This window comes from Periophthalmus magnuspinnatus, chromosome 23 (assembly GCF_009829125.3).
Source record: "Periophthalmus magnuspinnatus isolate fPerMag1 chromosome 23, fPerMag1.2.pri, whole genome shotgun sequence".
NCBI lineage: Eukaryota > Metazoa > Chordata > Actinopteri > Gobiiformes > Gobiidae > Periophthalmus > Periophthalmus magnuspinnatus.
In genome coordinates this window covers 11,896,945-11,909,434 of record NC_047148.1, presented here as the reverse complement: position 1 = coordinate 11,909,434, position 12,490 = coordinate 11,896,945, and the positions used below count along the sequence as shown (strand labels likewise).

At 37.2% G+C, this 12,490-nt stretch overlaps 1 protein-coding gene across 5 annotated transcripts in view; it reads left to right on the top strand.

Annotated features, from left to right (window-relative positions):
• The window catches only part of anks1b (ankyrin repeat and sterile alpha motif domain containing 1B), a 151,007-nt gene that overhangs the window by 34,232 nt on the left and 104,285 nt on the right, over window positions 1–12,490 (top strand). For all 5 annotated transcript variants that reach the window (XM_033989425.2, XM_033989428.2, XM_055231475.1 and 2 more), the window contains exons 2-3: window positions 3,073–3,153; window positions 4,502–4,658. In XM_033989425.2, coding sequence (XP_033845316.1) covers window positions 3,073–3,153; window positions 4,502–4,658 — 238 coding nt within the window. The remainder of the gene's footprint in view (window positions 1–3,072; window positions 3,154–4,501; window positions 4,659–12,490) is intronic.

The window sequence follows — 12,490 nt, the reverse complement described above, 5'->3', positions numbered from 1 at the left end:
GTTCTTCTGTTTTGGTCACAAGTCAGTGAGCAACATACAGTATTAAAAGAGGTGTTTCTATTTGTTTATTTTTTCACTATAATCAAATGGGGAAGTACCATTCAGGCTGAGAGCATTCAGTACCAGATCAATTCTATCAATATATACAGTTGAAACCACAAGTTTACATGCATATAAAAAAGACACATGCATTTTATTTTTTCTTAGTGTCTGACAAGAAACCAGACTAAACTTTTCCTGTTTTTGTTCAATTAGGATTAACAAAATTATTTCTCTTTGCCAGAATAGTGAGAGAAGGTTTTTTTAAAGACAATTTTTCATTACTTTCTTCAAAGTCAGACGTTTACATACAGTAAGATTACTATGACTTTAAAACGTTTGGATAAACTGATATGATGATATCATGTCTTTGGAAGATTCTTGGAAGTTAATTAGAGACACACCTGTGAATGTATTTGAAGGCACACCTGAAACACACACACTTTTTTATGTGACATCATGGGAAAGTCAAAAGAAATCAGCCGAGATATCAGGAAGAGAACTGTGGACTTGTACAAGTCTGGTTCATCCTTTGGTGCAATTTCCAGATGCCTGAAGGTGCCACGTTCATCTGTTCAAACAATTATATGCAAGTATAAACACCATGAGAATGTCCAGCCATCATACCACTCAGGAAGGAGACGAGTTCTGTATCCCAGAGATGAACGTGCTTTGGTCTGAAATGTACATATCAACCCAAGAACAAAAGCAAAAGACCTTGTGAAGATGCTGGCTGAAGCTGGTAAGAGTGTGTCATTATCCACAGAGAAATGGATACTGTACCAACATGGGCTGAAAGGCCACTCTGCCAGGAAGAAGCGATTACTCCAGAAGAAACATAAAAAACTCAAATTACAGTTTGCAAATGCACACAGGGACAAAGACCTTAATTTTTGGAGACATGTCCTGTGGTCTGATAAAACTAAAATAGTTTGGCCTAATGAGCATCGTGACGTTTGAGGGAAAAAGGGGGAAGCTTGCAAGGCTGAGAACAGCATCTCTACTTTGAAATACGGGGGAGGTAGCATCATGTTGGGGGGTTGTTTTGCTGCAGGAGGGACTGGTGCACTTGGGATGTGGATGGCATCAAGAGGAAAGAACATTATGTGGAAATACTTAGGCAACATCTCAAGACATCAGCCAGAAAGTTAAAGCTTGGGCACAAATGGGTCTTCCAAATAGACAATGACCTGAAGCATACTACCAAACTGGTTACAAAGTGGCTTAAAGATAAAAAGTCAATGTTTTGGAGTGGCTGCGACAGTGGCTACCTCAATCCTACAAAAAATTTATGGGTAGACCTGAAAAGGCATGTGCGAGCAAGGCAGCCTACAAACTTGGCGTAGTTACACCAGTTCTGTCAGGAGGAATGGGCCAAAATTCCTACCAACTATTGTGAGAAGCTCGTGGAAGGACATCCAAAACGTTTGACCTGAGTCATATAGTTTAAAGGAAATGGTACCAAATACTAATGAAATGTATGTAAACGTCTGACTTTGGAGAAAGTAATGAAAATATCCTTAATCCTTCTCTCATTATTCTGGCATTTAGCAAATAGAAATTATTTTGTTAATCCGAATTGACCTAAAACAGGAAAAGTTTAGTTTGATTGTCAGACACTGAGGGAAAAAGTATATGTGTCTTTTTATATAGTGTATGTAAACTTCTAATTTCAACTGTTTAGATCCCTAGAAATTAGTAAATTACAGTGGCAAAATGACTAAAACCATTGAAAAAAAATCACAAAGCCGATTTGAATTATGGCCTTTGCTAAAACAAATGTTGGTCAATAAAAATGCTACAGGCCTCAAAAATATCTCTTTATATTTAAGTTCACTGTGTTCTATTTTCGATTTGTTTGTTTCAATTGCATGCCACCCTGTGCCCTTGTCATTTGTCAGACTGCTCTTTTTAACAAGCAATCTCTCAGAGTGGCTGTATGTAGGTCAGTCGTGAAGGGGGTCAGGAGAGCAGAGGGATCGATACACACTCAGACACACACATTGTGTACACTGATCATGTGGACAAATGGAAACAAGCAACAATATTAGCCCCGTTTTGGTCTCCTGGCCCATGAGCTCTTTGTTTTATTGATATTTTGCTTTCTTTGTATTCACCCAATGAGCAGTGTACTCCTCATGACTGAACCAAGGCAGGATAAATGAAGAGGATTGAACACAAAGGACATATGAAAAAACACTACCAAATCACAGTATTACAGCTATGCATGCTAGACTGCTTTAGCAGAAGTGAGTTGGTTCTCTTTCCAGAAGTTACCTTAGAAATATGGAAAGTATGTAATTTGCTAATTCATAGAATCAAATTACATTGTGAATTTAAAATGACAAGAAATCAAACTATACACTAACGTTAGCTGTGCTTCTGTGCCTTACATAACTGACCTTCAGTGTTGCATCCACTGTAGAGTTTAGTCCAAACTAAAATTACTATTCTCAATCTCGGTAAAAGAAATGGCTTCAAGATATTATCAATAGTAAGATTTTCATAGTGTGTAGCACAACAAATTAAGTTCTTTGTCCGGCAGCGACCATATTCATTCAAATTTGATAAAAAGGGCAAAGCAGTCAAGTTGGATGTAACTTGATTTAGTATTTCAGCCCAAAGCACCAAACCGGCTAATTAGTGCTTGTGTGACCTGCTCAGAGCGTCGCATGTGCAATGAAGAGGTCAGATAATTATTGCCCTGGGAAAACCCCAGGCGTCAATGGCGCTCTTCAGCCCTGTTGTTCAGTGTGTGTCTGTCTAAAAGACTAGTGCTGAGATTTACATTTTCTGTTGATTCATTTGAATATGCAGGATTTTTTGAGCACCAACCTAATTTGTTTTCTTTAGGTCGGGTTCCTCTTTTACAGCTAAATACATTATGGTTGAAGTACTTTCTGTAAACAGTGCACAAACTAATTTGGATATCTAATGCTGACATAACATGGCCTTCATATCAGCTACATATGTATTACCAACAATATGAATTTTCAGTGCAAATTCTAACTCTGTGCCTTTGTTTGTTTGCAGCATGTGGAAGGGCCTGAATGTCAACTGCACAGACAGCTCAGGATACACTCCCTTGCATCATGCCTCGCTCAATGGCCACAGGTAAGACACACATTAATGAGCTTTCGACTTTTCCATGTCAAAAAATAAAAATACAGCTTGAAAATTGTATGTAAAATGTAAGGGCCTAAAGGGTACTGCATCTCACTGCTGCAAATTAAATGTCAACTTTCCATTCATTTTTGTTTTCCAGTATATGTATAGGTAGACATACACAGATAACAATGTGTATATTGCACACCTATTGTGTGAATTGTTGTATGTTCAGCTAGAGGGATCAAACACAACTTTATAACCACCAATAACAGACAGTACTTGTTGTACTATCTGTAATGAGTTTAAATAATTAGTGTGCATGCCCAAAGTCAGTTGGTAGCTGCTTCTTCACCTGCTCCATGGAGAAATAGATTAGACTGGTGGATTAGATTAAAGTCCATGCGCTACATGGGCCGGCGGAACTGAAGGATTACTACTGTGTTTTGGGGGCAATTATGTGGATTTCCTCCCTCATTGGAGAAACAGGAGAAGGGTGAAAGTAGGTGGGAGGTGGGAGTGAAAACTGTGCTACAACAAAAAACATTATCATTTAGTGTTAGAGTGTGACATAAAGTATATTTACAATTTAGAAACAGTTAAGAAAATGTACTAATGAAATTGTGGGTGATATATTATTTTGATAATGTCCCTCTTGTTGTTCTGGAAATATGCTAAATTAACATATGATCAAATACATTAATACATTTTGATTAGGCTGCAATAATTAGTTCTTTCCCCATTGTTAGCAAGTTCAATATCATTTTAATAATCTATTTATAAAATTCTGGTCCACCTTTCTTTATTTAACAAAAAAACAAGAATTTGAAAAGCTATATATTGACCAATGATAAAACTCAAAGGTGACTGTCTATTTCTGCAGCTACCTTATAAATCCATTAATACATTATAAGAAATTTTATAAACTCAAGACATTTAATTCCAATCAAGACTCAACAGATAAAAACCTAAAATACAGTAACTTCCCTCGGCAACCGGCCTTTGTCAATTCAACTCGATATTCAACATAGTGAGCACATGTTTTGCTCCTAGCCTTTTTGGCATCACTAGTTTTTGATCAATAGACTGATGCTCTGTGTATCGTGCTTGGCCTTATTGATAATTCATCTCTTACAGCAGCACTCAGAAACACAGTTAGAAAAACCTGGCTGCATGTCACATCATATATTGCTCCATGAGGGTATTTTTCTTTAGCTGTGGTGGAGACGAGGAAATTGTTTCTCGCTCAAGTGGAAAGTGTATGCCATGATATAGATTCACAGTCTTATCATTAGTTCTGCTGCTGTCTTGGCTTTATCTGTTGATTTATTGATCGCGGTGCTCCTCTGTGACTTAGGGAGGTGGTATTGAGGCTGCTGCAGTTCGAGGCCTCCACCAACGTAGCTGACAGTAAGGGCTGTTTCCCTCTGCACCTCGCTGCCTGGAGAGGAGACGTGGACATAGTGCGCATCCTCATCCACCATGGCCCCTCCCACTGCAGAGTCAACCAACAGGTAACTGACGGTACTAATATTAACATCAGTTCAATGCAAATTTATTTATATAGCACATTTAAAACCACTTCAGCTGACCCAAGTGCTTTACATAAAAGTAAGTCCAACTATACAGTGCACATAGAGCAATGTCGGAAATTGGTTTGGTTCTTGGACATGCTAATATTTGTATTTGTATACAACTGAATATACTACCTTTACAGTCTTAAAGTAATAATGCATTGTTTCAAGAGACAACTTATGTCAGACTAGTGTTTTTTCAACACTATACTGTAGGTTACCATATGATCTTTTATTATTTCCTAAAACTATTCCAACTATTCTACTATTCCAAGGTCAAATTTTTCCTGTTTATGTTTGTGTTTATGTGATTGTTTTCCATATCAGTACTTGTTGAAATGAGTAGCTGTGTTTCGAAAATAGTTTTATCGATTAGTATCTGAATTTTTATACTTTTGACAATATCTCAGACCATAAATCACTCCAGAAACGGCACACTAGCACTGCCACTGACAGATAGAAAAATATCTCTGTTTCTACAGATATTAAATGAGGCAAGACTTCTTGGGTTTGACAGGTACTGCTCAAATACTTTTTTTTGCCAGAAAATCTAGTCATGTACAAATTTTCTGAAGGTGTCAAATTAATATTAGGACTGTGCAAATGTTATTCAATAAACTGCACAGAAAAACGGCTCCTGGTCTTATCTGGAAGGTAAAAGGTCCATAGGTGCAGTCATTATGGCTGCTGTCAGACTAAAGTTTGAGCCTCTGCTCCAGGAGCTTTCAGGATGTCTCTGCTGTCATTTCTCATCAGCAGAAATGACCTTTTCCTCTTTAGTCATACTTTGAGCTGTGTGCTTATAGCATAATGATTATGTCATATCATGCTTTCTAAAGAAAGCTTTGGATCTAAACCTAGAGGCACTGAAAGTCAGCGATGCTGTCAGAACATATACCATGCCTAATAAGCACCTTTCTCTGTTCAATAATAGTCAAATTGTTTTCTTGCCTGAGTTGTTAGGCCCTAATTGCTTGTTGTGATAAATGGTGGCCCTCTTTCCAGGAGCGAAGGGGTTTGTCAGCAAGAGAACTAGACCATTTTTCTTTTCTTTTTCCCTGTCAATGATTGTGGAGCTGAGAGGGCTGTACCAATAGCATAGGCACACACTATGTACTGCTGATTGAGAAGAAACTCTAGTACATGCCACTGTAAGCAAATTGGAGGAAAGGTTAATGTATGGGTCTCCTGAAACTACATTCTCAAAAAGGATAAAAATATGTAAATTATAATCTAATCTGAAGCAAAAAATAAATACATTTTGTACGGGTAGCATTTCCAGCCATAGTAAATAATTCTGATCTGTTGCGCAACTGTTTTTTTCGTATACAGATTTGCGACCCACGACTAGTGTTGCTTTTATCTCATATCCTATCCTGTTTTATTACCTTCTTAAACCATGGCACCTTTATACATCATTAGATATTTTCAAATATCTATTGTCCCTGTCAGTGTCCTCTTGTGTTGTGCTGCAGGTATAAATCTTTTGGTAAAATTTATGAAGCGTTTGTTGTGTTTACGATGTCTAGGCTCAATATATTTCCACTCTGTGCCCTGTCTGCAATTGAGAGCAAGATCTGCATACATTACATAGGATGATATACTATCAATCTCACGTAAGGGCCACCACAGCTCATTCCCCTGTTATTCCCCTGTTATTCCCCTGCCCACATAGTGTCAGAGGTTCACAGTGTGTACATATAACTGCAAATACTATGTCCTTTGGCTTTTTGTTAATGAGCAAAATATAACTGCTTCAGGACCTAGATAAGAAATTTCATTTTTATTCCTAAAATATTTTTCTTATTATTGTATGTTGGAGTAACCATTATAGAATTTTATGAATGTAATACATTTAATCAGATTTAATATCAGGCCATAATTGAAGAAATTATAAGAGTGTAAAAAAACTTGAACTGAATCCAATGATGCATCAAGAAGCAACAACTTTGCCCAAGAAGAGATTAGGAAATTGACTAAGGCCACTTGTAAGTGCATTAAATGGAGGATTACTGGAGGTAAGTGGATATCATTAGCCAACTCCAGAACAGTGTTTGCTGTCTAATTGGTCCCAGCAGTGTTGGTTCACACCTGTTTTTGTTCATTAGAGTATAGCATTGTGTTTAAGAGTGAACAGAATGACCATAAACTACATGTGAGGCTGTATGATGGACTGTTACAGATTGCTGTTCACTCAGGGTTGCACTATAAAGCTACAAGGCCAAATGCATGTTTCATGCTTGGATGTTGTGGTGATTATTGTGCCAGTGTGGACTTATAAAGACCTCTCAGTTTAGACGCTATAGTTTAAACTTGATTTTTCTATGGGCAGCTGGTTTTGTAACTCTTTTAATTTCTTCTCTGATCTCCCCTTGAGTCAAAACATTTTCATCCTATAGTGCAACTTATACCATCAACACTCTTCTTTCATCTTAATTTACATTATGTCACTACTAGGGTTGTCAAAAAAATCTGTACCGACATAATCTATAATATAGACTACTACTATACTCATTTCAGCAGATAATGGTTGTGAAAACCCCACATAAATTGGACAATGTTGGATTTTTCCTGAATAGTTTTAGAATGGCCTTGATCTTTATCAGAGCCAGTTTAAGACCACATAATAATATTTTTGGGGAAACTGGCCAATGTGGTCTGAAGCCGGATGCAGAAAATTCCCATTCAACAAAATGTATTCAGATTCATCATGGTCAAATGTGGCAAAATATTACATATTCACAAAAATGAACTCTGCTCAACTTAATGAAAAGAAACAAAAATTAACAAAACTAAGGAAAACCCCACATGTGCTTTTATACTCTCCCCAGCAGGAAGGACCTCCCCCAGGTAAGTACTAATCATTCCATAGGTGCCAGTTAGGTTTTAACTTGAGCAGTATATCAGTCTACCTGCTTAATTTATAGGGGCCTAAGTCCCTTTAACTCTAAACCAGTGTGAGTTAAAGGGACTTAGGCCCCCATGGAACTTAAACCAGTTTTCCTCTCCACATGCTCCGGCCCATGACTGGCATGCCCCCTGTAGACCATGTGGAGATTCATGTTAGTAGTGTTTAACTGAATTGTACAACTAAAATTAAAAGGCTTAACAAATAAAATATATTTAAAGTATCTTATGTATGTGTGGTATTTAACTTAAAGGTGGACTAGAACTAAACAAAGACTAACAAAACAACTAAATGACTAACAAAATGACCCCGGGATAGTTATGTCTAGCAGTTAAGTTGTTTTTTTTTTTTTAAATTGTGGGAAATGAAATGAACAAATGTGTGAAATTACATAAAATGAATGTGAGTTTAATGGGAGAAAGCCCACTTTGGCACAGTATTAAAGACTTTTCAGTTCTATTAACCATGTTGTAGTTGTTTTCCCTCACAATTTACTCACCCAAAGTTGTGTTTGGACTGATTTGTGCATATTTGAGCAATTTTTTTAAATCATTTTTTAAGATACCATATTGCCAATCAACCCCCATTTTCACAGCCACCGGCATACACCCACTGCTCCCTACTTACTTTGTTCTCCAAATTTATTTTCTTATTTGGCATTATACATAGGATTTGGCAGCATCACGTAATCACTGATAGAGATAAAAAAAAAAAATCTGTTACTTACTAGCGTGATGTGCAGCTATCCATAAGAGGGGCTGATAACTTCACGGCTTATTGTTGTGATGACATTTATGGCAATGTCAGCTCCCATTGGGCACCACAGTTTTCTAACGTGGAGGTCAAGTGGACTTTTCATTAAGTTGTTTTAGATTAATTGTGCAAATTATAACAATGGTCCATGGGACTCATAGATCATAACTAATAGCACAATATGTCTTCTTTAAATAAAGGGCTCTTACATGTATTTTGTATTTTGAATTAATGTATTGTGACACACTATTATTCACTACATTTGTAAAGCTTTTCTTTTGTTTTTTGTGAGCCATTTACCAAACATTCATTTATGCAAACATGTCTAAACCATCTCAGTTGTTTTTCTCAGACTTAATCTACAAAATAATGAGCAATCCCTTTGATGCCCTCATTTATGCTATATCCATCTTAGTCACGTATACGAAAACATCTTAAGCTCGGCTCTTTCTGTCTTTTAATCAATATCACACAGTATTGCTTGTCTCACTGCTGCTTTGTGCACCTGCTGCCTTCAATCAAAAAATAAACTTTATTTTTAAAAGGTACTGCTTGCTGCTCATATGGATTTGAAAGTAAGACTGCACAATATGAGAAAAAGATGCAATGTTTGATAACTATGTTTTGTACTGTGACAACGGTATTATATTTTTAATGTACTTTTTTGGCACAATAAGTTAAGGTTAAATGTTGTGAATTATTAGTCAAACCTGTGTCAATATATAAGGACAAAAGTATCTTTAATCTGTCTATTATACTTTAAAAAACAAACAACAGATTTCTACCTGATGGAGACTTTTGTGTTGATATATTTTTTTACCTTGTGATAAAGATATTTAGCTTAGGTCAATTTTGCAATATCAATATTTTAGCGATATATTGTGCACAACACTATCGTAAAAAGTTAGCCCTTGCCCTCTCTGCCAGCAGATCAAAACTAATAACATCTCTTGTCTTTTTAGTCTATAACTTCTAAAACCTGATTGAACGACAGCAGTTTTTGATCAGAGGGATAATGAGAGTGACTGAGCAGTTTAACTGTGCAGATGATACACAGACAGCTGGTTTCAAAGATGAGCTACTAGAGCTATAAGCACACTTGGAGCAGACAGGGCCCTTAATGAAAAGAGTAACGAGATAAACAGCATCGGGATATCAGTGTCAGCACTTTGTTATGATGAAGATGATGCTGAGTCAAGACGTTTCATCTCATAATGTGCTCATAGTTAAACTAGGACCTTCCATCTGCTATTACTCCCACACTTACATACACACAGCATAGTAGCAAATCTCAAGAGGCGAGTAACCTTATGTCTTATGCCATTTAGTCATTATATAAAAAGTAATGCATCCAAATGAACTGTTCTCTGATCTTGGCACAGACTCATAAACCTTGTCTCCTGAAGGTGAAAAACACAATTTGTCACATTGATGATGACTTTCAACTTTGGATAAACTCAAGGCAATACATGGAGATTGGAAAATTAGCTAATTATGCTGCTAGCAGTGCAAAACAAATGTAAAATTATAGTAAAAAGGCAAAAATGTATTAATATTGCAGTACAATGTTTTAACAATATTTAACTGCAAAATTTGTAAAAAAAAAAAAAAAAAAAAAAAAAAAAAACATTAAAAATGTGTATTAAATTTAAAAAAAATCAACTGGCCACATGTCAACACAGGACTAAATTCTCAAATTAATTTTTATATCTGAAATACTTTACAATCCGTATTATAGCATCACTGAGCTGACACAAAATTCATATATTAACCTACACTATATATTTACCTATATACACATATGCCACAGTATTTTGCGTGGGAAACATTTCTACCCTCTCATGTTGGATTTATCTGAGTGACAGAAACCTACAATAATGACAGAAAAGGTCAAGTATATCCCATGTATGCTGATGTTGAGTTCAGCAGCAGCAAACAGGACACTGGCTGAAAGTTCTCTTGGTCTTTCCAGTTTTGACTTTGCACCTCACAAAAGAAGAAGTAGTAAGTGTTATTGGGTGAGTAGTGTTTCTTGCCTTGTATGTGGGCAGTTATAAACTTGAACAACATCCTCCAGGTGGAAAAGGTATCTTCAGGCTGTGTTGAACTTAGTTTTGCGGGTCATGCTCCAGCTCGGAAGTCATTTTACAGTGCATGGTTGCAATTCAAAATGAAAACCACATGTTTCCTGATGGACTAACCTGAACATGACCACTCTATGGAGAAGCCATGGGAAAGTTCTTGGTCAGTCTCATCTAATTTGTGCTGTCAAAACATAATGAGACACGGGGTATTGTCTTATGAGTAATTTGTTGTCTCGTAGTATATTGTTAAGCAGTGGGCTTACTAATTAAACTTTAAGTGAGTCATCTAATCTTGAACCAAACCAAAAGTGTTGATAGTAGCGGAGGGTAGACGGTGTGAAAAGTCTGTGTCTGAGGTGTTATATAAATACACCAAGCACTACTTGTTCCTTCTTGCACAATAACAATCATAAATCAACATTGTACCAGATATGACCATTCCTGGAGGTGCAACGTGCAGTAAATGTTTTCTGGCACATATTGTGAACAGGTCAAACACAGCTTGCTTTAATAGCTCCCGTGGTACACTTTTGTAAAATAAATGGGTCTTCCGATTTCCCAAGTGTTGTATTTAAACTGCATGGATGGTTTTAGTTTGAGCAAGATGTGTAGAGCCTGGAGAATAGATATATGTCACATGATCATACGTTACATTATCAGCTGTGTAATAAACAGCCCCAAATACATAGAAAACATTTAGAGATGTAACCTTTAATTTCTGAAACTTTTTTTTATTTTAAATTTTTTTTTTACTTTTTTACCCACTTGAACTAAAGAAGTTTATCTCTTGAATTGGAAGTTGATAAATCGATTGAGTTAGTCTAGATCAGTGGTTCCTGAAGTAGGAGCCACAAACAACTGACCCAAGTATTGCAAGATAATTCTAAGATATTATGACACTGTATTTAGTTTGGTGAAATTATGCCAAATAACACAGTACACTACTCAAATAATGCATTTTGAACATTTTGCAACTTGAAAAGATCCCACCCATATTTTACCACTTATCTGGGGCTGGGTCATGGGGCAGCAGTCTATGCAGGGCTGCCCAGACTTCCATTTCTACACACACTTCCTCCAACTCTTTTGGGAGAATCCTGAGGCATTCCCAGGTAAGCCAAGTGAGATAGTCCCTTCAGGGTATCCTGGCTCCCCAGGGAGGCGTCCAGGAGCCATCCGAAACAGATGCCTGAGTCACCTTATAGGTGAGACTTGGAACATAGATTGGCCGGTAAATAGAGGGCTTTGCCTTTTCACTGAGCTCCTTCTTCACCAAAAATGATTACAAACATAATTTTCTGGTGGGGTCCTCGGAAGGTGGCATGGTTATTTTTGGGGGTCCCTGAATAGTTTGAACCCCTTGTCTAGATGAGTCTGAGCATCTGCTGCAATTTGACTGCTATAAATGTGCTCAAAATGCTTGCTTATTACACTTCCTATGTCAAGTATGTCAGACTTGCTTCCTAATATCTCACGGCCTGCATGTAATATATAAACACAATTGTGTATGTTCATATACTTTGAATATTACTTTCCTTGTAAAAACATCATGCTTGACTTGCTCCAGTCTTTCTCTGCCTCTTCTTTGCTCTCTCCCCAGACGTGAGCTTAGGCGGCTGGGATCATGAGCTTCAGTTGTGTAGCCAGACTCATCCCTTCATATCACACTATGGGCATTACCAGGCTGTATGCTTGAACAAACAGCTTTCTGCGCCTGGTCTGCTCCGGTCTCACTGCAACCTCTGTCTGATAAGGCTAGCATGTTTGCATTGCTGTCATTGTTTGCTGATAAGAGGAACTATAATCACACACACACAGATTTATACATACAGGATACATCTATGCTTTTTATTAAGTTGTCTGTGATGGTGCCCTCTCCTGATGATTATTTTCTAGACGTATCATGGCTAAGCTGCTCCTCTGTGTGCCATGGCATTAGTGGATGGCTTTTGCTCCAACTCCAATCAGCAACAATACACCTCATGCTAAGATCAATCGAGAAACTGTCGGGCGCTGTGTAATGGAAA